At 43.4% G+C, this 25927-nt stretch overlaps 1 protein-coding gene across 1 annotated transcript in view; it reads right to left on the minus strand.

The window, feature by feature from the left end:
* ZNF451 (zinc finger protein 451) overlaps positions 1-21645 on the minus strand; it is a 79836-nt gene extending 58191 nt beyond the window's left edge. The window contains exons 1-4 of the mRNA XM_054023824.1: positions 21520-21645; positions 20189-20275; positions 10449-10532; positions 1976-2101 (exon numbers count right to left, since the gene is read on the minus strand). Of these exons, the coding sequence (XP_053879799.1) occupies positions 1976-2101; positions 10449-10532; positions 20189-20272 (294 nt within the window). The 5' untranslated portion in view covers positions 20273-20275; positions 21520-21645. The remainder of the gene's footprint in view (positions 1-1975; positions 2102-10448; positions 10533-20188; positions 20276-21519) is intronic.
* Between the last annotated feature and the right edge of the window lie 4282 nt (positions 21646-25927).

Raw genomic sequence — 25927 nt, forward strand, 5'->3', positions numbered from 1 at the left:
TGGATAAGGAACTGGTTAAAGGGGAGACTAAAACGGGTCATACTGAAAGGTCAACTGTCAGGCTGGAGGGAGGGTACTAGTGGAATTCCTCAGGGATCGGTTTTGGGATCAATCTTATTTAATCTTTTTATTACTGACCTTGGCACAAAAAGTGGTCATGTGCTAATAAAGTTTGCGGATGACACAAAGCTGGGAATTATTGCCAATACAGAGAAGGACCGGGATATCACACAGGAAGATCTGGATGATCTTGTAAACTGGAGTAATAGTAATAGGATGAAATTTAATAGCGAAAAGTGCAAGGTCATGCATTTAGGGATTAATAACAAGAATTTTTGTTATAAACTGGGGATGCATCAGTTGGAACTAACAGAGGAGGAGAAGGACCTCGGAGTATTGGTTGATCACAGGATGACTATGAGCTGCCAATGTGATATGGCTGTGAAAAAAGCTAATGCAGTCTTGGAATGCATCAGGCGAGGTATTTCCAGTAGAGATAAGGAGGAGTTATTATCGTTATACAAGGCACTGGTAAGACCTCATCTGGAATACTGTGTGCAGTTCTCATCTCCCATGTTTAAGAAAGATGAATTCAAACTGGAACAGGAACAGAGAAGGACTACTAGGATGATCCGAGGAATGGAAAACCTGTCTTATGAAAGGAGACTCAAAGAACTTGGCTTGTTTAGCCTAACCAAAAGAAGGCTGAGGGGAGATAGGATTGCTCTCTATAAATATATCAGAGGGATAAATACCGGGGGGGGGGGGGGGGGGGGGGAAGGAATTATTTAAACTCAGTACCAATGTGGACACAAGAACAAATGGATATAAACTGGCCATCAGGAAGTTTAGACTTGAAATTAGATGAAGGTTTCGAACCATCAGAGGAGTGAAGTTCTGGAACAGCCTTCCAAGGGGAGCAGTGGGGGCAAAAGACATATCTGGCTTCAAGACTAAGCTTGATAAGTTTATGGAGGGGATGGTACGATGGGATAGCCTAATTTTGGCAATTAATTGATCTTTGACTATTAGCAGTAAATATGCCCAGTGGCCTGTGATGGGATGTTAGATGGGGTGGGATCTGAGTTACTACAGAGAATTCTTTCCTGGGCGTCTGGCTGGTGAGTCTTGCCCACATGCTCAGGGTTTAGCTGACCGTCATATTTGGGGTCGGGAAGGAATTTTCCTCCAGGGCAGATTGGCAGAGGCCCTGGGTTTTTTTCACCTTCCTCTGCAGCATGGAGCACGGGTCACTTGCTGGAGGATTCTCTGCATCTTGAAGTCTTTAAACCACGATTTGAAGACTTCAATAGCTCAGACACAAGTTAGGGGTTTGATACAGGAGTGGGTGGGTGAGATTCTGTGGCCTGTGTTGTGCAGGAGGTCAGACTAGACGATCATAATGGTCCCTTCTGATCTTAAAGTCTACGATAGAAGTAGAATCCAGTCCTCCTGACCATATCTGACAATCTTAATTTTTCGCACATCTCTAATTATTATAATTCAATTACCTACAGGAGAAAGCTATTAATATGTTCAAACTAGATTAAAAAGAAAAATGCATTATGGAAGGTAACACTCTAGAATTGTCCTTTTTAGAAATGTTTTAAAAAAAAATAGTGAATAATGCATAAAGTCTGTTGAATCAGACAAATCCATGGCCTTTGATGTCTGCTTGAAACTGCAAATTTGAAAAAAAAAAAAAAAAAAAGCTTGATTATCACTTCAAAAGGTTTTTTTTTTTTTTTTCTCTTAATTAATTAATTGGCCTCTCAGAGTTGATAAGACAACTCCCACCTGTTTATGCTCTCTGTATGTGTGTATATATATCTCCTCATTATATGTTCCATTCTATATGCATCCGAAGAAGTGGGCTGTAGTCCACGAAAGCTTATGCTCTAATAAATTTGTTAGTCTCTAAGGTGCCACAAGTACTCCTGTTCTTCTTTCTATTAAAACAAAATATCCACTGTACCTTGAAAGCTTTGTTTTTCTCTTCTTTTTGTTGTTTCTCTACCTCCACGTGGCGTGCTAGGCGATCCAGGGTTGAAGCAACCCTTTCCTTCTGATAGTCAATGTGGTCTTTACGCTTTACATTTCTCTACAATTAAAAAGCAAACTGTTATTTTGTAATCTCCAGACAGTAAAAAGGTATAACAAGCGCAGTCACATGGAGGTGGTATCCAGGCACAAGGACATAATTCAGTGCGGATGCACCAATTTAAGTTTCTATGAGCTACCTTGTGACTGGTCTTATCAACTTAGGAGCACCTGTAATTTCTGTAAAAGAAAGGGTTTACCCCAAATTAGTATTGGTGATGCTTGCCCTCCCCTAAACTGGCCAGAGCACTGGAAAGGACAGTAGTTTCCAACCAGTGGCAATTTTAGCTTGAGCGCACTGTTGCCAATACCCCAGTAGAATGAAGTCAGCCAGGACCAGAAGTACAGATGTTATACAGTGAAGACGCGACAGATTCTCTTGCTTCTCCTTAAGAGGTCAATTCCTTCATCTTTTTACTTCATTATACCGGTAAAAAAAACTAACAACAAATCAGGAACTTGAGGTAAATGCTTCCCGTTTCAAGAAGGTGAAAATCGTTCATAGAAGCAAGTAGGTACTTTTGCCTTCAGCTCGGCAATAAGAGGAATTGTAAGGGATTTTAGAGAGCTAGTTTAAACTTTACTTGTCCAAAAATAAGATAATATCTATATGTTTCATGGAGTGTTGTAATCATTTTGGTCCCAAGATTTCAGAGACACAAGGTGGATGAGGTAATATCTTTTTGTGGTTGGTCCAAAACTCTCTGAACACCACCTACTAATAAAAACCTCAGAGAAGACTCCACACCACTATTCACAGAGGAATTTAAGGGTATCATCAAATCCTTCCCCAAACAACTTCAGGAGAAACTCTACAACGGGGTCTCAAACTCAAATGACCATAAGGGCCACATGAGGGCTAGTTCATTGGCCCGAGGGCCGCATCACTGACACACACCCCCCTCGCTGCCCCCGGCCCTGCTCCCACTCCACCTCTTCCATGAGGCCCCGCCTCTTCCCACCCCTTCCCCCATTCCAACCCTTTTCCCTGAAGTCCCCACCCTAACTCCATCCCCTCCCTGCCCCAAGAGGGTGCATGAGGGGTGTGGCGGGGGCTCAGGGCAGGGAGTTGAGGTGCAGCAGGGGGTTGGGGTGCAGGCAGGAGGCTCAGGGTACAGAAGGGGTGTGAGATGCAGCAGGGGGCTCAGGGCAGGGGGTTGGGGTGCAGGCAGGGGGCTCAGGGTACAGAAGGGGTGTGAGATGCAGCAAGGGGCTCAGGGCAGGGAGTTGGGGTGCAGGAGGGGTGTGGGATATGGCAGGGGGCTCAGGGCAGGGGGTTGGGATGCAGGCAGCGGGCTCAGGGCAGTGAATTGAGGTGCAGAAGGGGTGTGGGGTGCAGCAGGGGGTTCAGGGCAGGGAGTTGGGGTGCAGGGTGCAGGAGGGCTTCGGGCTCCGGGGTAGCAGTGGCACACACTGGGACCGGAGCCAGGGCAGGCTGCCGGCCCCGGCCCCACTCCACTCCGGGAAGTAGCTGGAACTATGTCCCAGTGGCCCCTGGAGGAGGGGGACGCAGGGCTCCGCACGCTGCTTGCCGCGCCTCCAGGTACCTCCCCTGAAACTCCCATTGGCCGCGGTTCCCCGTTCCCGGCCAATGGGAGCTGCGGGGGTGGGGGGGGAGGGAGGGAGTGCCTGGAAGCCAGGGCAACACACGGATGGAACCCTCTGCTTCTCCCCCTCCCTCCCCCTCGGCCGCAAGGACGTGATGCCAGCTGACGCGGGGCTCGAGGGGGGCAATCCCACGGGTGTAGTTTGCCCACCCCTGGCCCGGAGGTAGGCCGGGGGGGGGCAGGCGCATGCCACAGGAAATAGCCCCGCGGGCCGCGTGTTTGAGACCCCTGCTCTACAACCTCACCCCCCTCCGCCCCCAACGAACCCGCCCCAAGGACCTTTCTACGTCCCAAGACACCCAAACAAGGGAACCCAGGAAGACCCACCATATCTGACCACAGCAGTCACACTGTAGGAATATCAAGACTCTCGGAAACCATCCTCAAACCACTCACCACACAAAAGGCCAATTTCCTCCAGGACACAACCAACTTCCTCCAGAAAAGCCGCAACATTAACAACCTCCTTCAAAAAACCATCCTTGCACCATGGACATCACTTCCCTATACACCAATACCTCCCTCTGGGACAGCATTGCTGCCTGCCTCAAATACCTACAAGATAATGGACAACACTTCTATATCCATCCCAAACATCGCCATTTCATCCTCACCCATAACAACTTTACATTCAACAACAAACACTTTGTCTAAACCCTGGGAACAGCCATGGATACTAGAATGGCTCCTTGATGTGCCAGCCTCTTCATGGGCCACACTGAGGAAGAATTTCTGGAAATATGCACCACTAAACCCATGATATGACAGATACATCAATGAGATTTCCAACCTCTGGAGATGTTTGAGAGTAGCAGCCATGTTAGTCTGTATCCGCAAAAAGAACAGGAGTACTTGTGGCACCTTAGAGACTAACAAATTTCTTAGAGCATAAGCTTTCGTGGACTACAGCCCACTTCTTCGGATGCATCCGAAGAAGTGGGCTGTAGTCCACAAAAGCTTATGCTCTAATAAAGTTATCCTCTGGAGAGATGACCTAAACTCCCTCATATATTTCCACCACATCTTCTGAGTCCTGCCCCAATTAACTTTATCCTCATACCCACCCACCCTGACTTTCCCTCTCAGCCCCTGTGTGAGTAGGACTCGCACCACACAGGAAGGGCTGAGCCCAGGAGTTCCTGGGTGTTTACCCCAGTCTCTCCATGGGCAACTATGAGCAGGGACGAGGATGCCCCTACTCACTTGTTACCCTTTTAACCCATAATCAGTGTGTGACACATGACCAGAAAGAGTTAAGCAACTTGCAGACTAATTGACCCAGATTCAACCTTTAAAGACATGTTAGGAAAGTATGTGAATAGTAATTAGGGCCATTCCATGTTAAATAGGTTAGAGCTTTAAAATGTAAACTTGCATTGTTAAAGACTTTTAAGATAGACAGACTAACAAGATATAGATAAACACAGTAATTGTAGTAAAGGTTAACAATGTAACCAAACAGTTCCTGTCTAGAGCTGTATTCTGTTAATTCAAAGATCAAAAGGAAATATTAACATTTAGATGAAACTTGGGTGAAATAATGTTATTGTCTATATGTCTCTTTAAAATTTGTGGTAAACTGTCTATAAACTGCTTAATGGATAACTACCTTATGTTAATCCATGTAGTTAATTACCAGTGATGTTTAGGAAACAGGAGATTACTTCAAAAGCCTATTGTTCACCCAAGGACTCTGTGCTGCCCAGGAACTGTATAAAGGACTCTTGGGACCTGTTCCTTTCATCTCAAATCTGTTTATGCTTCATCAGGGGGAGCATGAGTTGCAAAACCGAGGTCTCCAACTTCATTTGGATCACTCTGGTATTGGACTAAACCTCTGGACTAACTACGGTTGCCAACCCTCCAGGATTGTCCTGGAGTGTCCAAGAATTAAAGACGAATCTTTAATTAAAGATTATGTCATGTGATGAAATCTCCAGGAATTTGTCTAACCAAAGTTGGCAACCCTAGGACTTAATTCTAAGACCTCTTTGCAACTCCAAAGCTCAGCATCGCTACTATGAAACTGATCTCAGAACTGTACTTATGTCTGTATGTTTAATGATTTTTTAACCAATATTCTCCCTCTTTTCTTCTTTAATACATTTTAGTTTAATTAATAAAAATTGGCTGTAAGCATGTATTTGGGTAAAATGTGAAGTATTCATTAACCTGGGAGGTAGTGTGTCCAATCCCTTGGGATTGGTGGAACTTTTCATCTGATTAACAAGATTTTCAATAATCTCCATCATATTTGACTTGGCTGTCTGGGTGGGTGCCCAAAGCTGGGTTGCTTTGTTTTGGGAGCTGTGTAATCAGTAAAGTATTGTAGAAACTGTTTGGTCGCTGGCTTGGTGAATTTAAGTATTAAAATAACCACCAGTTTTGAGGGATTGTCTGTCCCATTCTTTGCAGTTTGCCTTAATTGAGCATTCTCAGTATCCCTCCCGCCCCCCAGGACCCTGGTCACACACTGCAATTCACTTAAACATATATACACAATGTATTTACACCAAAAAACATCTCTCTGGGGATTAAAGAGCACGTCACAGCGTAAGCACTGGAAGGAAATGGCTTGGGTAAGATTCAATGCAGCAGTCTCTAAAATGCAATAGACTTTACATTAACAACAAATTTACAAGTCTGGTGTCCTCTTCCTGGACCTGGATGTGCTGCTGCTGGTGTGGCACTCACCCAGGATGGGTTTGGGCTCTGTGAAAGAACCTGTTCTCCACCTTCGGTTCTGGCCTCCAGTCAGGCCACACTCCCCTCTGGGTCTGGCACTTATGCCCTCTCAGCAGACTTTGGGAAAGGACCTGTCTCCTCCTCCCCCACTACACAAGTACACACAAACCTGCTGCAAGACCAAGAGACTCAACCAGTACTATCACTCCAATGCTGCTTCATCTTCGGTTGCTGCTCTGGTTCTCCGGCTCTGGGCTGCTCCTCTGGCTGTTGTACCCTCCCTGGTTCTGCTCTGGGCTGCAGCTCTGGCTCCGGCCTGTTATGCTCTCCTTGGCTCTGCCTTACTCTGCCCTTGCAGCCCCAGCTCACACCGAGGACAGGCCCTGGGCTCTTGACTCCCTCATTGGCTTGCCTACCCTCTCCATCCAGCTGACTTGGAATGCTGGCCTCTCTTCACTGGTCCTGGGGACCTGTCAGTCTCAAGATCCTGATTCCTCTTTGGCCCTTCTCCTTGCTCCTGGTATTGGGAGAGGTCCAACCAAAAAGCCCCGCTAAGTTTCAGTAAGGGGCCAAAAGCTCCCTTCTACATGGATCACCACACTTGCCCCCACAGATCCAGTAATCACCCCAGGCACACCAAGAAATTTGTTGTCTACAGCCAGGCACTCAGATATCACAGAATAGGCTCCACGCTGAAAGTCTGGGATATACATCTTGACATACTCAAAACCACCATCACCAAACAAGGGCACTCCACCAGAGGAGTAGACTGTATCATGGAATGGGCTACCCAGATACCCCAAGAGAACCTACTTCAATACAGAAAAAAAATCCCACCAACTGCAAACCACCAGTTGTCACCAATCACCCCACACTGGAACCTCTATAGGGTATCATCTAACAAATACAACCCCAACTTAGTGGGGTTCACATACTGAAAAAAAAACAAACCTTCCCAACCCCCCTCTTCTGACTTTCAAACAACCTTGCCAAAGTCATCAGCAGAAGCAAGCTCCCCACAGACCAGAACATACCAACTCAAAGCAGCACCAGACCCTGTCAGACCAACAGATGCAAAACTTGCAGATGTATCTCCACCATTAGGATGATCAACACCCCGCAAAACACACCTTTCAATATCACTCGGACCTACACATGCCTAGCACAACATGTGGTGTACCTTATCCAGGGCATCAAATGCCCGAACAACGATTATGTGAGTGAAACAAGACCATCACTATGCTCTGAAATGCACTCTCACAGAAAAATGATAAAAGACAAAAATACCCTGTCACCCACGAGCAAGCACTTTTCACACAAGGATCACTCTGTATCTGACCTCTGAGTCCTCATCACAAAAGGAAACCTGCACAACACGTTCAAAAGATGAGCTTGGGAGCTGAAATTCATAACTTTGTAGACACTAAAAGCCCTGGACTGAGTAGAGACACCATTTTGTTTCTCATTACGACAAGCCATAATCCACTAACTATCCTTTGTCATGTGACTGCAAAGGTGTTAATTGCACACTTCATCTTGAATAGTCTCTTGCAACCTATGTTAACTCCTTATGCTTAATTGTAGGTTCCACCTTGTATTTAGCTATAACACTCCGAGTACCTTTCCCAGACCTGAAGAAGAGTTCTCAAATGCTTGTCTTTCACCTGCAGAAGTTGGTCCAATAAAAGGTATTACCTCATCCACCATATCTAACCTACGATATTTTTTAGGCATAATTTGTCTGTGCATTTTGGGAATGCAGCACTGAAACATCTGTAGGAATAAAACTGAGGATAAAAAGTTATTCCCATTCAAAAAACCAAGCAGAAGAACATTTTACCCACTGCCCATAAACATTTTCCAAAAGTGTAATGTACTAAATTGTAAACTTAAGTGCTGAAACTGAAATGTATTAAAGTTTAAGGACAATTTAGCATTAGAATCTGTTACAGTACAACCATTTTCCTTTCCCCTAGTAATATTTTTATTTACACAAATAATAAATTTGCATGTGCAAAATCTTTTATGGATGTAGACTTCACAACATTTCATCCTCTTTACAGCATGTTACTTAAACGCCTTGCCTAAAATACATTCAAATGAGATTCACAGTATGTTACACTTCTACAAAGTACTTCACCAAAATACGTCAATCTGAGCCAGAAGCTACAGTGTATTTAGAATTTTTGAATCTGTTTCAGTTATTCATGCGGCTTGTGCTAATGGACTTGCCCTCCTGTCTCTCAAACATACCATCTACTCAGTTTCTACGGAGACGTAGATGAAGATTTCAGTATCTCAGGATATGTCTACACTACAACTGGTTGGGCGGCATAGCCACAGCTCTGCAACTGTGCCATTGTAGTAGTATAGATGATTGCTACATGAACAGAAAGGGTTTTTCCATCTATGTAGTTAATCTACGTCTCTGAGATGTGGAAGCTAGGTTGATGGAAGAATTCCTGCATTGATCTAGTCACACTGAGGATTAAGTCAACCTAACTACAGTGCTCAGGGCATGACATATTTCACAGCCCTGAGCAACATAGCTAGGTTGATCTAATTTTTAAGTATAGATGAGGCCTCGCTTTGCTCCTTGACTAAACACTCAAACAGAAGATCAAAGCCAATCAACCATGACCTCCCCATAGAGAGTAGGTGCCCCAACTCAGCTGTCAAGCTGAATATGAATTGAAGGAAAACAATTTCCACATTAGAGAGACCATCTTCACACTGAGAAAAAAACATCACTTTTCAGCAAAGCCTTTTCTTGTACTTTTTCTAAGCTTCCCTTCCTTATTACTGATAACACTAATACACTTTTGCTAACAAAAGGTTCATCCTTATAATCAATTTTTACTTCCTGTTCGGTTTGTTAAATGTCATACTTGAGGGTTTGACAAAATATTCCCATATAAGGGATTGATGCTGCAAAAACTGGACTGTGGACCAGTTGAATAAATCAAGCAATTAGGTATGGAAAGATGGGATTTATTCCATTTTGCACGTATCTTGGAACAGTAGATAAAGCACCAAAAAAATGGATTTTTTCCTGTTTGTTTTTAAACTAGCAAATTACATTAAACAATCCAAATAAGCAGCACCTCTTTTTAAAGAAAGAAAATATCAGCAACCATGGGGGAAGGACAGATCAGGTTGCTTTACAATGGGGTTCTATGAATGAGTTACAGAAGACACAGTATTTTTATTTGCACAGCACCAGCAGCATACTGGGCCTACAACCAGTCAGGAGAAAATATTGCAGTCTGGACTATGGAGTAAAAACATTTTCATATAGGGAATGACCACATATTAGCCCAAGCTACTAAAATTAATGTGATTCACAATACTCCTGCAGTTAGTTGAGAGTGTAACGACATCCCAAAGATTAGTATTTATTAAATCCACAAAAGACAGCTGTGACTCAGGGCCGGCTCTAGGATTTTTGCTGCCCCAAGTGAAAACAATTTTGGCCGCGCTCCCCCCCACACCCCCCCGTTTTTTCTTACCTCACCCCCCGGCCCCGCCTCAACTCTGCCCCTTCCCCAAATCCCCACCCCTGCCTCCTCCCCCCAGGCTCTCAAGCCTAGCAGGGAGGGAGAGGGAGAAGCAGCACGTGCGCCGCAGCCACTGGGGGTCTCCCGCTCCCTCCCAGGCTCTCAAACCTGGGAGGGAGGGGGAGATCCCGAGCGGCCGCAGCGTGCGAAACAGCTGTTTCGCGTGCCGCGGCCGCTCAGGATCTCCCCCTCCCTCCCGGGTTTCAGAGCCTGGGAGGGAGGGCGAGCAGCGGCGCGCGAGCGACAGCAGCGGAGGTGAGTTAGAGCGGCCGGGGCACATTTTTAGGGGCGGCATGGCCCGCACCAGAATGCCGCCCCTAAAATGTGCCGCCCCAAGCACCAGTTTGTTTTGCTGGTGCCTAGAGCCGGCCCTGCTGTGACTGCAAGTCACCTTACACATGTTTGCTTTGGTTTATACACCAACACTGAGTCTAAACTATTAAACTTCTACATAAAGAAACTGATAATGTCCAAGAATGAAATATTATAACATACTCACATGAACATTAGAGCTACTGCTAGGTTCTTCATCATCACTACTGACAAGGTCAATGCAATCAAGCACAGGTCTTGAAGGCCCTTCCTAAAAGAGGTTTAAAAAAGCATGGCTGTTTTTCTTGAAGTTAAATTTCTATACACTAATATATTGGGATCTAGTATATCACAAATATATGGATACACTGGCCAGTCATTTCATGGTGTGTTCAGAAATGCTATTAATGGGTTTCTCAAACACATGCTATGATAAAATCTTTTTACTTAGCATCCTGCAGCCCACAATTCTCTCTTGGTCTTCCTCTTCTCCATTGCTTCTTCTGTATATAAAAGTCAAGTAATCAGCTTGAAATTGTTCATTTTATTTACCATTCTTTCTGTTCGCACCCTCACCACCCAACTTTCTGTTACCTTCCTTTTCATTGGTTTTTGGTTTACCACGTTCACATGCTTTAACGAATACCATGTCAGTGAAACAAATATCCCACCCTATTTCTCCAACTGTACTTAGGCATCAGTCTATTATCAAGAGATGGAATACTAGATCTCACTATACAAAGTGATGCTCAGCCACAAAACAAATGCTTGTATCAGAAAAGTTAAGAGTTCAACACTCAGGGAACGAAGCATTACCACAGATTCCTTCTTAAGCATTAAAGACTGTTAACACTTAACACTGGAAATAGTATCACACAGTTGCCCCCCCAATAGTTTTTTCATACATAATATGCACTATATATTACTTCTGTCTACATGACCTGTACCCTGACATATGTCTATGTACACAAAAGGCATTACATAAGCTAATGAATAGAAAGAGTTTTCTTCATTTGTTTTATTAAATCTTTATCAGATGTAAGAAGGAATTGGATGGGACACCAGTACGTTATTACAGTCAAAAGTGAGGATTCTAGAAAGAATGTCACTTGCCGATTGCCCATCGTGGTAGATCTCTATCCCATAAAGAAAACTGACATGCCATTGTGAGTCAGCACAACATCAGCATAACACAAACCAGCACATAAAGGCAGACTGCCAAGGAATTCTATAAGTGAACTAACGATGGGGACAGGAACAAAATTCCAAAGTACAATGCAGGAACAAAATAAATAAAGGTAGTATGCCATTGTTTAAAAAAAGGTCATTCAAAGTTAAGTCTAGAGCTTAAGTCTTCCTTGTTGTGACAAAACGTTAATAGATTTTAAGGGAAAAGGACCATTATGATGACGTAGTCTGACCTTCTGAATAACAGACATACATACGGTGGTTTACAGTATCCCATATTGTTTGAATCAGGCCAGAATAGGATAAGTAAACCTATATATGTAGCACATCAAACATTAATTTCTGCAGAATCTATAATCATTTTTTTAAAAGTGTCTAGAGCTTCTATATCTGAAATGATGCAAGATTGTCTTTTCAGTCTCCAGGCAGCTATAGTGTGTCTGTAGCAATTCATAGCTTGTCCCAGAACATTAGAATTTAATTAACAAAAAACTAATTAGTTTCACTGCTACTATTCAGAATCTTATTAGTGAAAAAAAAACTCAGCTGCACTTTGCTTAGCCAGAAGGTGGTGAGAAAGATGCAGCCTGGATCAGCCTCTAAGAACTCCAGGGAACCTCCTTTTCAAGAAGCTTTTGGGATAGTGGGGTTGGGCTTCACATCATCATTCCCCTAAAACCTCAGATCTGCGCATCTGTCCTCCCATTTTGTATCAGCCTCTGGCTAGCAGGTGTCTATTAATTTTTCAAACCTTTTGGAAAATGTATCTATGTATGCATTTACGTACGTCATCAAATTGATGCCTCAGAAACAGCATGTGCCAGTTTATGCTAAAACCTAACTGTGCTATGAATATAGTTATAAACACATATACAACAAAATAAATATAGAATTGAACTGAATTTTGACATCCATGAACAGAGTTTGCATCTGTGACATATGCTTATTTTTCAAGGATAAACTTTATAAGTATACTGAAAATCAAGTGTTAAACTACAAAACTGCTATTGGATTATTTGTGCTCACCATTTTATAGCAAAAGAAGATTTCCTATTTAGTTCAAGTCTATTTCTTCAAACTGACTAGCTTGGATTGTGGATAGATGCATCTAGTAGTGTTTCTGCTTTCTCTAGGGTAGTAAATACAAAATCCAAGTACTTGTCAGAGTTTGGTCAGGAATAAAAATGGCAGTCTTAGTCCAGAGTTTGCTCCACCCAGGACCAAAGATTTCCTCAGCATCCATGTGGTGCAACTTAAATCCAGAAAGACAAATACTTGAGAGTTTGTCTATTCAGTACACAGTGATTCAAATGGATAGGAAAGATAGCCTTTGAAAATGAATGAAAGGTACTTCAGCAAGCAGCTAGATTTTGATAAGTGGTAGAACCATGTGTTGTATGTCCATCTTTAGATCCTGGGAAGCCATTTACTAATAAAAAAAATTGTCTGCATCTTTTCCCTGGGGAAAATATACAATATCTGTAATTATATTCTAAGAATATGAATAATGCTCCAAATGCTCAAGGTCTCATGGGAAGGCATCCATTTTCTTTATGAACACATCAGCAGGTCTCACTGCTTTTCTTGATCATCTTCCAAGTCTTGCACTTGACTCCTTACCTCCACAGGAGTGTCTGCAAGACTATCACTCCTTGTTTCCGAGATTTAGAATCTGGCTGAGATTTTGTAGTCAAGCTGTAGAAATTACCCGAAACGGTTTACTTGGAAGAACAGAGTTAGTAATGTATTTTCATTTCTAATTACATTACATTTTCTAAAGTGACATAGCAGATGGAAACAAAGAGGAGGTCCAATACCATCTAGCCAGCCACCTCTCCACAACTGTTTCACAGACCACTGGGTTATTTTGGAGGGCTGGGGGGAAAGAAATTGAGGACCCCTAACTTAGCAGATCCACTAACTCTCAAGGACCTACTACTTGACGTATTTTTTAAAGAAATAATTGTCTTTATATATTTTGGCTATTCATTCTTCATATTCGTAGTTTCCCATCTTATAAACACCGAGTCCAGTAGGACTATCCTCAGAAGTGAGTGTTTGCAGGTTCTTTATGTCACTATCCTATTAGCATGATTTGGGATAGAGTTCCATTTTTAAAAGAATATTCCATCCTGAATAACCTATTTTACTTTGCCATTCAAACTGTGTTCATGAATTAATTCATTAGTTCTACAACACAATAAGCATGCATGATGCTTTACAGACAAATGAAGATAATTTCTTGCTCAGGGAAACTGACAGTCAGAATTAGACATAGCACTGTAAGAGATAAATAATTGTTACGGAACAAAGAGGAATTGTTACAGAACAAATTCTCTTTTGTGAGGTACACACCCTGTTAGTTCCTCTTTATTTTTGTTCTAATGTATTATTTTTTGAGGGGGAGATTTTCAAAGGCCCAAGTGGCAGTTAGACCTCAAGTCCCATTGACTTTCAACAAGAGTTGGGTGCCTCACACTGTGCTTTTGAAAAATCTCACTGGAGAAGAAAAATCAGCCAGTTCAGAAGACATGAGTAGAGGTCACTACAAGATGGCTCAATTAAGTTAACGAAGCTTGAGGAGGAATTTGAAAGAGAGGAGCAATGTCAATCTCACTGTTTGTTCTGGAGCACACAAGTTTCCTGTGATTCTGGAAAACCGCCGTGTAAATTCTATGGATTCTGTCTTCCCGAGTTTTCATTCAGATTCAATACTTCAGTTCCAATTACCATACTGGTGAGCAAAGAAAGAAAGAAAGAGAACCCAACTCTCCACAGAAGAGTTACAGTATGCACTGTACAAATTCAGACAACTTCTTTCAGATAGGATCATACGATGTCATAATTTAATGTCGTATAGTTGATTTTATAGAAATGTCCATGGATGTTAATTATACATGGTGCTGCACAAGATGCAAAGGCTACAATCCTGCCAAGACTGACACACAAGCTCAACTTTAAGCTGAGCTTCATAGGAGTATTTAGAAAATTAAACATGTTCATAAGTCCTTGCAGGATCACCACCAAACCAAGGGCTCTACTTGCTCAAAGAACTTCTAAACTGAAAGGCAAAGATGAAACAGATAGGATCCTAGAAGATGGAATAATTAAGCTATGTAATTTTTTTGTTTACTGTGTTTACCCTTTGCAAAGATAGTTTTTGTCAAGAAGCCCTTAAGAGGAGTCCAAAGTTTTTTATTCCTTTTTCAAGAATTTAGATATAATTGTTTCATCAACTGAAAAGAAAAACAAAACAAAACCTTCACAAATCAAACTGCACTTCATTATTTGCTGTAAGCAGAGTGAACAATGTGAAAGAGACTGGGGATATGTCTAAGTCAAAGTTTCAACTCCATTTTGTTCCGTGAACAACATTTTTAATTGTAACCTTAATGGTGCCCTTCACTTTGCATCGTAACTTCCATGTTGGATTAAGACATCCAGTTTGCATTGAAAAAACTAACTTGGTTGTGACAAAGCTATTGTAGCCCCTATCCTACTCATGCTAAGGCATGGGATACCTCAGAGAGGTCTTACAATGAGAGCACCATCAAGGGCCATCAGCGTTGAATGACTTTCCCCTAGTCGAACAGTGGGTTTTCTACCTGTAGAGCCACGGACTTTGAATGATTCTCCGCAAGCTGAAACGCATGGGCAAAAAGGGACAGAGACTGTTTAAAAAGAAGGGTGTTTCTCGGAGCAAGGGGCCAGACCATCACAACATGCATGACGGCCAGCCTCAGGACAGAAGGAAGAGCTACCTAGTCTAAAAGCGCTGATCAAACCCAGGATTCACAGGAGGGATGAGACTAGACTAAGGAAGGGTGTACCTTCAAGATTTTGTTGTTTTCCAAGATCAGTAACTCTCTAATATGCTTTATTAATAGTAAAGTGTCTTTGGTTAAGAAATTCCTTTGCTAGATGAGTTTAAGAAACCAGAGCTTCCACAGCCAGGATGACTCTGGAGGAACATGCCTAAGCAACTGCAGGCCTATGGGCGGCTAGGGCACTAATTTGGAGACCTAAGGCAGCCAGATCACAGGGTCCCACTGCCCAAGAAGGGTGTCAGATATGGGGTCTACACCTGGGATTGCACCTGAGACACCCAGAGCTAGAAACAGTGACCGGTAACTACCAGACCCTGGGGTAGCTTAGAAGCACCAGGGGCCCAGGATTCAGGTCTATTTACAAAAGACTGGTGACTGTCCAGAAGAGAGGAGTGGGCAAGGTTGTAATTTTTTTATACCAGAGTGGGTAAAAATCAATGAATACAAAAATAAAAGTGGGATGTTTTTATTGAAATCAGATTTTTTTAATTTAAATTAAATAGACTTTTAAAAAGATAATGTATTTAAAAATTAAATTTGAAATTATTACCATGTGTACTAAAGCCTGAACACACTATAATTATTAAAATTATTTAAATAAAAATACTAAATGTTTAAATATTTAATTAACAATATAAATTAATAGTTAAACATTTAAATGCAAAACTTGTTTTGCTCAAGATAATGATTTATTAAGCAAAGGATGGATTATCTGTAGATAACTGAACTGGTTGCTTTGGGTCCTTCAAATTTTTAAAACTAGTGGATCTCATATTCTCACACTCTTTTTTATTCATAGCTTGGAAGAGGAAAACAAGTGTTCCTACATCTTCAATTCCCAATTGGTTTCTTAATTTTGAATGAATTAGTCATTGAACTGAACTAGCTGAACAAACTGAAATGAAGAAAACGTCTCTCTGCACATGCAGATGAGATTACTGCTGTTAAAGGCTCGTTTTGTACTTCAACAAACTCTGGTTCCAGGAGCTCAGCCAGTGACTTCCACCAGTTCAATGTTTCTTTGAAACTTCAGAAACAAAAACAAAACAAAAAAATAAAGTACATATGAAAAACAAGATTCAAAAATTAGTTATTTAAATCGAGGTTCCCTACTTGCTGATTTAAATTGCTTTGATTTAAATCAATCCACTCTGATGTACATATGATTTTGTATTAGTTCAGTGCCCTGGGCAGTAGGAAGAGTTTCCACACAAATGCATACAGTAGGATTTCAGAAACTGTGCTTGCAACTTCTAAAGTACTTTACATTTATTCAGCAGGAGTCAACGCCACATTTACACATTGTAAATTAAGTCTCTAATGAGCAGCCAATCTAAGTCAAGTCCAATGAAAATACAGGATAACATGCTATATTTTAAAAGGACTGCTGTCACCACCCCTATTTTTCATATTCTACAGTCCTTTTAAAATTAACCCCAAATGGGGTTTTGGGGTTTTTTTTAAACTTATTTTCCAATTGACTATTTAGTTTTTAGATCAAGTTCGGAGTTTGTTAAGCTGTCCGTCATTTCCTGATAGAGAACAAGGTTTGCCTGAACACCTACTGATGGTGACTGGAGCAGGAGAAAGAAGCACCTGCAGACAGCTCAACGCCTGCTTACCAAGCAGATAGCCTATTTTAGAAAGAAAAGAACAATACATAAATTGGGGGCAGAGGACTTTTTATTTATCAGCTTGTAAATGCTCAAGCAGGAGAGGGTGAGCACAAATGCAGATTAGGTATGTGAAACCTGGGCCCGTTGCTGGAGAGTGGGCCCAGGTTAAAGTCTTTGATCCATCACTTTTGTGTAAAGGGAAAGTAAATGCTTTTCTCACAGCTAATAGCGCTTGCCCTCTCTGGGAGAAAGGCAGGAAGAAAGGTGTTGCACTAATTCCCAGGTATCTGGTTTTTGACTGGAATGTCCAGTTGAAAAGGGAAACTGGCAGTGTCAGTAACTGGCCTCTGCCACTAGGGGGGGAGGTGGCCAGGAAGAGCAGCAGCAGCTGCTGCTGGAGCCTGGAGGAGCACCTCTGCTTAGCAGCTGCTGCTCTTCCCACACCCCCAGCCTGACAGAGAGAAATGCCTGGCTCCCAGACAGGGCTCCAAAGTACGTACCAATGCCACCCAGGACGTGTGTGTGAGTGTGTGTAACCTGTCTCCACCACCTGCCCCCCGCCGCCCCTCTGTGCCCCAATTTCCCCACCCGACCCCTTGCTCCAGGGACCAATCCTCACATACACGCCGCTGTGCCCTAATTTCCCCACTCCCTGCTCCAGGGACTGATGCCCCCCTCCGCCCCACTGTGCCCTGATTTCCCCACCCCAGCCTCTCGCTCCAGGGACAGACCCCCACCTGCTGTGCCCTCATTTCTCAACCCCACCCTGCTGTGCCCCGATTTCCCCACCCCAGTCCCTTGCTCCAGGGACCACCCCGCCCGCCCGCTGTGCTCCAATTTCCTCACCCCAGCCCCTTGTTCTGGAGACTGACCACTGCCATGTCCCAGTTGGACTGGTGGGGAGGTTTTGCATCAGCTCCTCCCAGCCCTGCTCTGCAGACAGCAGGTGAGTTCCGGGGGAATGGGGGAGCGAGCAACAGAGGCGGGGATGGAGAGTGAGCAACAGGGCCTCAGAGGAAGAGGCAGAGTAGGGGGTGTGGCCTCAGGGAAAGGAGCGGGGCAGGGCTGTTCAGTTTTCAGGGATTAGAAAGTTGGCAACCCTAACTAATAAGGAGGAAAAGGGGAAGTGATGACAGAGAGACCCTCTCACTTTAGCAGTTGTCCAGGTTTCACATGCCTCATCTGTTGCTGTGTTTATCAGTTGCAGCACCAAACCCCTTGTACTTTAAGATCAAACTGAACTAAAATCCATGGACACTATCCAATCTTCCCACCAAGCTGTTGGGACTCAAGGCTCCCCACAACCATTACCCTTTCTGGGACTTCTAAAGCTGGCAAGGGGTAACAGCACAGGCAAAAAAGAATGTTCACTCTCTACAGAAGACACCTAGTGTGGTACCTCAGTCCCTGCCTGTCTGCTCCGAGTTACAGCTTCCTTCAGTACCAAACATCATTACTGGGTGCACAGATTTTAATGAGTCTGCTCTTTAGTGACGCTTGTCCTCAAACAAGTGAGGACAAGGGTCACTAAAGAGCAGACTCATTAAAATCTACACCAGGGGTTCTCAAACTTCATTGCACTGCGACCCCCTTCTGACAACAAAAATTACAACCCCCGGGGGGGATCAAAACCCAAGCTCACCTGAGCCCTGCTGCCCCACCAGGTAGGGGGGGCCAAAGCCCAAGCCCCACCACCCCAGGCAGTGGTGGGGGGGGAGGAAAGAGGCCAAACCCCAAGGGCTGCAGCCCCAGGCAGGGAGCCTGTAATCTGAGCCCCACCACCCCAGGCTGAAGTCCTCGGGCTTTGGCTTTGGGCCCAGGCAGTAAGGTTCAGGCTTAGGCTTTGGTCCCGGACCCCAGCAAGTCTAAGTCAACCCTGGCAACCTCAAAAATGGGGAGGTTGAGAACCGCTGATCTACACTATCTATTTTATAATGTTGTGGGGATTACTATTTTACTTAGAGTTTCCTCACACAGTCCTTGAATCTACTGCATACCCAAATCTGTACTCTATTTCCTTATTGTGTGCACGCAAGACTGGTCATAAGTTGTTCTCCTGTAAAGGAAAGTTGTCCCTCCATTCTTCCATATTTCCTTCCATCATAGCATTGCTTCATTGACAAAGGATTGAGGCCCACTGCCATGTAGTATTATACATGTCCCACTTTCCTCATAACTTTAGCAATGCATGTTTCTTAAAGTTGTAGTCAGGCTCTGACAGCCTTAAGTAATATGCACACACAAACTACATCAGTGGTTCTCAACCACGGGTCCGGGGCCTCCTAGGGGGCCGCATGCAGGTTTCAGGGGGTCTGCCAAGCAGGGCCAGCATTAGACTCACTTGGGCCCAGGGCAGAAAGCCACCACCCCACTGTATGGGGTTGAAGCCCAGGGCCCTGAGCTCCACCACCCGGGGCTAAAGCCAAAGCCTGAGCAATGTAGCTTTGCAGGGCCCCCTGTAGCATGGAGTCCCAGTCAACTGCCCTGCTTGCTACCCCCTAATACGGGTCCTGCCTTTTATATACAGAAAACCAGTTATTGTGGCACAGTTGGGCCCCTGTACAAAATCTGATGTCACAGGAAGGATTCAGAGTCAGAAGCCACACAACAGCATTCTATAATCCATTCTGCACTGTATGGGTTAAATAGTACTCCACATCCTAACTAAACTGCTATTAGGCTTCTATTCCTATTTGTCTCTCTTATTTCTATCAGGTAACACGGGGGAGATTCTGGTGCCATTACACAATGAGCTGCACACCTTACTTCACAAGTAGTCTCATTGACTTCAGTGGATTACTCTTGCAGTAATATGCCATTCTACTGTATTAAGGGTATCAGAATATGACCCACAGTCTATCCATATGCGTGTCTGACAAAAACTAGCTTTGTTCTGCGACTCTCCTATTCAGCTCTAGCTGAGATGCGTAATTCATTAGGGCCCCAACCTGTAATGAGGTGTGCAAAGGCTCATTGTGTCTCAGCAGAGCCCACTGAAGTCACCCCTGCTCACCCAGACCGATGTCATTGTAGGACTAGGGCCTCAAATCCAAACCCCTTTTCAATACAGATTCTCTTGACACAGGCATGTCAGCTCAGGTTGAGAATTAAGCTACTTTTTTAAAGTGAAAACTAAACTATTTTCTTCTGCTTTGAAAATTTGAGTTTTTAAAATGACACCAATATTTTATTTAACATATAGTAGAGATCATCAACATTGCATATTCAAACCTTAAAACATTTTATATATTTAACTAGCAAAAGTATCTATAGTTATTGAGCCAACCTCTACTTACACAGATAAACTCAATGTCATCTTCACTTTCATCCTGCATTGCTGATTCACACTTACGAGCCTTAGCAGAGCTGAGAGACTCCATTATCTGGACAAAAATAAACCAAAATATGCTTCATCATTGACTTCATTTTCCTCAATGCATAACCATGCAGTTCTATACCATTTTGAATAGCTCTCCCCCCCCATCCAATCTGTATCCCAAAACAAAAACGAACACTTCACATTGTTAAGTGGTAATTAAAGATAAACAACAAAAATAGAAAGCAGCAAGTGAACAGGAGAAAAGACATTCTTTGAACTAAAATTTGAACTCAGTGACTATTAATATCTGCATCTTCCGAGAACTGTGTAAAATATGGCCTTTTCTACACAAGAAAAAGTTACTGGTACCTGTATTCCCAGTGATAGCAATGCTGTAAGCTCTATTACAGACAGGGCTCAGGCATTTCTACTACCATGTTATGAAAACTCGCTCAGTCATGTTTTCATAACACGGTGGTACAGAAGACAGAGCTCTATCTCTACTAGCAACAGCATCAGTGCAATTGCATCCTTGCTACAATACAGGTATCAAATTTTATAGTATCGATGCATCCTACAAGACCCAAGTTATAACAAGTTGAAAGCTACTAGGAACTTCATGTTTGTCAGTATGACCACAGAGATTGTGAACTTTATGGCAACAGTGATTAACTTGGATAGTTGCTCTTCCTCCAAAAATACAGGACCTGACCAGTTGAGCTAAAGGAAAATTTCTCTATACGCTTTTAGCAGTAGAGGCCTGGGTCACATAGGTGAGCAGCTTTGATACTAACAGAACAGAGGTACAGATTAGCCAGCGCACTGCAGTATTAGACAGCTATAGTTGAGTTTGTATTTAACATTCTCTTACCTGCAAGAACGTATTAGTCTGGGGGGACAGAGGAAACAATACGATGTGACACAAAATAACAAGGCATCAATAGTTCCATTCCAGTTTCATCAAAGCAGCTAACATGCTTAATGAGAGAATAAGCAGAGGGAAGAAGGGGAGAGGAGCAGCAGTGGCAAAGAAAAGCATGAGCCTTTCACTGCCCTAGCTGCCAGTTAAAGAGACCCCAAACTAGTGACAAGGGCAGGTTGCTAAGAAACTGCCCGAGAGTTCATAATGCCGGACGGACCCTCTCACCGTAATGCTACGGATGCACTTGGCTGCTGACCACCAGGCCCTGCCCACAGCTGAGCAGCACAGACACGGGGAGGCCAGTGGCTGCTGTGCTACAACCACAGGGGACTTTGCAGCAGCCAAAGCTCATAGAGAGATCACAGGCCCCTTAAACCGAGGCTCACCACGGAACCGTAGCGCTGTCAGGGTCCGCCCCGCCGCCGGACGCATCAGCTCCCTTAGCTGCCAGCCCGCGCGCGCCTCGGCTCCCAAGCGGCCCATACACCCCAGCAGGCAGCGCCTCCGCGTGAGCGTCGGCCAGCGCGCGCTCCGCTTCCTCCGAACTCCGGGCAGCGGAGACCCGCGCTGCCCGCTGGGAGTTGTAGTTCCCAGCGCATCCCCACGCCGGAGCGGCGGCTGTCAGTGTGGTTCTCAGCAGGGATGGCATGCGGGAACCGCGACGCGGCGCTGTCAGCCACTCGCAGCTAGGGCTCCAAGCAGCCTCCCCCGGGCCCGGCCCGGCCCGGCCCGGCCCTCTTCACTGCTGCTGGGACTTTTCCTTTCATAACGTGTTACACGTGTTACAGGTGCCAAGCCGCGGCTGGGAGCATCCTGCCTCCCTGCTGGGCGGGCGCTGCCAGCTCCGTGAGGCACGTGGGCGGGGATCTGCTCTCCCAGCGAGCGCAGACACCCACCTGACAGCCTCGTCGCCTAGGTGTGTACAGCATAGACATCACAATGTGAGTGGGCAGGTGCATCAGACTACCCTGCTCCGTGAGGTGTATTAACCTAGCCCAGAGGTGCACCGAATAAGGTAAGACGTGCATCCGAAGTCAGAACCTGTCCTGAGCTCTTAGCTGTTGGTGTCGCTGCAGGATGTAACAAGCTCTCTAGTGTAGCCATAGATGTTTCCCTTTTGCTTAGTTCTCTGGCTCTGTCCCATTCTCTTTAGGGAAAATTTCACTTTGTGGCCTGCACAGACTTTCTGTTCCCCACTATTATTCTACCAAACTCAGAATCCATGGCGATGTTTCCACAATTGCTCCACACACCACTGAAGCTTCACAGATGCAGATCCTAGATCCATAGGATTAGAAAGGATCGCACCAGTCATCTAGTCTAACCCCATGCCAAGATTTAGGATTTGTTATGTCTAAACGAGCGGTTCTCAACCCCCGGCCTGTGGGATGCATGCGGCCCAATTAGCACACAGCTATTCTATTGAAAACGTTGAAGAAAATGGAAAAAATGTTTTTGTCAAAATTTTCCATCACAAATTTCAATGCTTAAGTGAAAATTCAAATACAAAAATATTTGGGGCAAAACAAAAATATTCTCGGAATTGCTGCTTGTCCCCATCCTCTATAGGTTTCAGAGTAGCAGCCGTGTTAGTCTGTATCCGCAAAAAGAAGAACAGGAGTACTTGTGGCACCTTAGAGACTAACAAATTTATTAGAGCATAAGCTTTCGTGGACTACAGCCCACTTCTTCGGATGCATCCTCTATAGGTTAAATTTCCTGGTCAGACTGCATCTCCTGTGATTACCACAATATCCTGTCTTGGAGATGAGAGGCAGTGCATCATGGGAATCATTGGGCATGCTGCAGCATGGGACTTACTCAAAAGTGAACTATTGTGAATTTGTAATTGTAACTGTGAATTTTAAGAAGATGAAATAAAGAAGGGAACCCCTCTTTTGGAAAAAGAATCCAAAACCTCAATTTTTCCAAAAAAATTCCAGGGTCATCTTTGCAAAGGTCCTGGAGCTGCTCTGTAATAATTTATGAATACTGCATATAAGCTAATTTAAAGGAATGTTTACTGTATGAATATGTTGAATTAGTTTATTAGCGACTGTTGGGAGAAAAAAAGCAGAAAGGTAAGACAATGGCTCCACGTAAGACACCTCCAGGTAAACACTACCGGGGGGGAGGGGAGGAAGGGGGAGATTAAGAGACAGTGCCTGAGCTATTCTAGCCAAGTTACACAGCTTGTTTTTCAGATGCAGGGAACCAACAGATGAAAATATAAATATAAATATTTACAATATCCAGAGGGGAGGCTGTTGTTTGGGAGCTAGTTGTGGCGAACAAACTGACAGACACAAACAGCCATGTGGGGTCTAAAAGAACTAGGCTTTCCTAGGTTTCCAGGAGGATGCTAAGCCTCAGGTAAGGGAGATGTGCATATAGATCATGTGTTGTTTCTCTTTTGTTATCCCTTGTTCCTACTGTTAAGATTGAATTATACCTTGTTTTAAGAAGACTGCTTTGGGTCATTGTATTTATCACTGTTCACAAGCTCCCAAATGGATGAATCACAGGTATTCAAATCAGTTGAACCTGTTGGAGTAAACACAGTTGATCCATTGCGTACTGTAACCCAGGACCTGGTCTAAGAGTGGGAGAATTGTAGCATTTCACCCCAGGAAAGGCAAAGGCATGAAGTCAGAGGTGAGTGGGTGCAGTCAGAGATAGTAGAGAAGGGGTCAGAGGTAAAGCTAGCTCTGTACCCGTGATAATCATTATTGCCCACATCTGAGGAAATTGGAGGGGAGACTTTTCTACAGTGAATGAATATATATATTTTTGTCACTGGTCAATGAATACTACATGTTATTGTCAGCAGTTTGTAAGTATAATCTATAAAGTTAAGGAAAAAAATCCAAAGAACTTGAATCTTATATATTAATAATTGTAAACAAACCTGTGAAAGTATGAATGGTATTGTGGTAGTGCCTAAGAACCCAGTTATGGACCAGGACTAGGTGCTGTACAAACACAGAACAAAAAGATAGTCCTTGTCCCAAAACTGTTTACAATCTAAGTATAATAAAAGAGAAAACAGATGGATACAGAAAGACATTATTATTATTTATTATGGGAGAGTACAAGGAAACAGGGATAATATTGGTTAGATGATAGGCTGCAATATCAGCACACCAGCTTGCTATCTGTTGTCAAGTGTTTTATAGGCATCATGGCAAAGGAGAGTTTTAGGTAGGAATTTTAAGATTTTGTAAATATTTATGAATGAAGTGTTTGTTTACAAAATCAGCTATTGTTATTGAAACTACAGAAACAGGATGACAGTTAATACTAATTGTTAGTATAGGCATTTTATTATCTATTTCCTTTTAGGTGTGTACTGTTGCTGCTTATTAAAATGCTTTGTTAAATTGTTCTACTTCTCCTAGTCCTACTGTCCTGACCTCCTGTTTCACCCTATTGCATTGGTGGTTACTCTTACACACAAAGTAAACTTTGGTGTTTATGAGCACTAATCTTGCTCCAACGGGAGGTATTGACTACGAGGTAGAACTTCACCCTCCATCTGACTGAATGACTCCTTGGGTAATCCATAACCAGTAATGACCTTGCAATGCTTTCTCTCTTAACTGAAGTGCAAGATGAATGTGATATGCTGCTAAATGCCTGATCCAAAGCCCACTGAAGTCAGTGACTTTAGGTGAGGCCCAAACTGCAGAGTGATATCCAATCAGAGTTTGATTTACTGATCCAATTTTGGAAAAAAGAACAAAACTGAAAAGGTGATTCTACAATGGTAGATATCTTCTCTCTGTGTGTGGGGGCGGGAGAGGAGGGAATCCAAATGTCAATGCGAGTTAGCAGTAGCACGCAAAGGTTTCTAATTACCCTGGGCTAATTCTGCATTGAAAACCACACACCATATTTATTGTGGAAAAGATCCTTTCTTCCTATTTATTTGGGCATAAGCTTTCGTGAGTAAAAACCTCACTTCTTCGGATGCCGAAGAAGTGAGGTTTTTACTCACGAAAGCTTATGCCCAAATAAATCTGTTAGTCTTTAAGGTGCCACCAGACTCCTTGTTGTTTTTGTAGATACAGACTAACACGGCTACCCCCTGATACTTTCTTCCTATGTCTGTTTTTCCCCCCTCCTCTATAATAGTAGTTGCTGTGTCACAACGAGGTGATATTTAATCCAGTACCTGTCAAGTTAGTATGAGTTTCAGATACCCAACCTGAATATTTAGATACAACTGCTTGAGCAGATTATACACATACACACAAAGGCAATTGGTTTTCAGATACATAGTGGATATTTATATTGTGGACCATCTCTGGTTGAAAACTGTAAGTAAGATCCCCTCCCTCAAAGTGTGACATATTCCTTTTAACAATTTCCTTAAATTCTAATAAAGATGTTTTGTAATTACTTCCAAATATGGTAGGGTTACCGTATTTCAAGTTCCCAAATAGAGGACATTGGAGGAGGGCAGGGCTGAAGAAGGGGTAAAGTTTCTACTGTACAGTTTCTTTCTACTTTGAATATCTAACATTTATAAATAACAAGTGTAATAGCCTCAAAAATAAAGGTAAATCAAATTTTAATGTACCTTTTTATATGCAGTCAGTCATTTTCTGCTGTACTTCTTCCTGTTGTGCCAATGCACATTTCTCTGGAAAGCATATCTTTCTCAGCAGTGGTTGATTGTTCATCAAGTAGCCATGAAAGTCTCTGCAAGATGTGTGCTTGAAGTTGTACTGTACAAGCAGGATTCCTTTCAACGACTCAACAGTCAATACCGTGCTACCTTTACTTCTGCAC

This window comes from Malaclemys terrapin, chromosome 3 (assembly GCF_027887155.1).
Source record: "Malaclemys terrapin pileata isolate rMalTer1 chromosome 3, rMalTer1.hap1, whole genome shotgun sequence".
NCBI lineage: Eukaryota > Metazoa > Chordata > Testudines > Emydidae > Malaclemys > Malaclemys terrapin.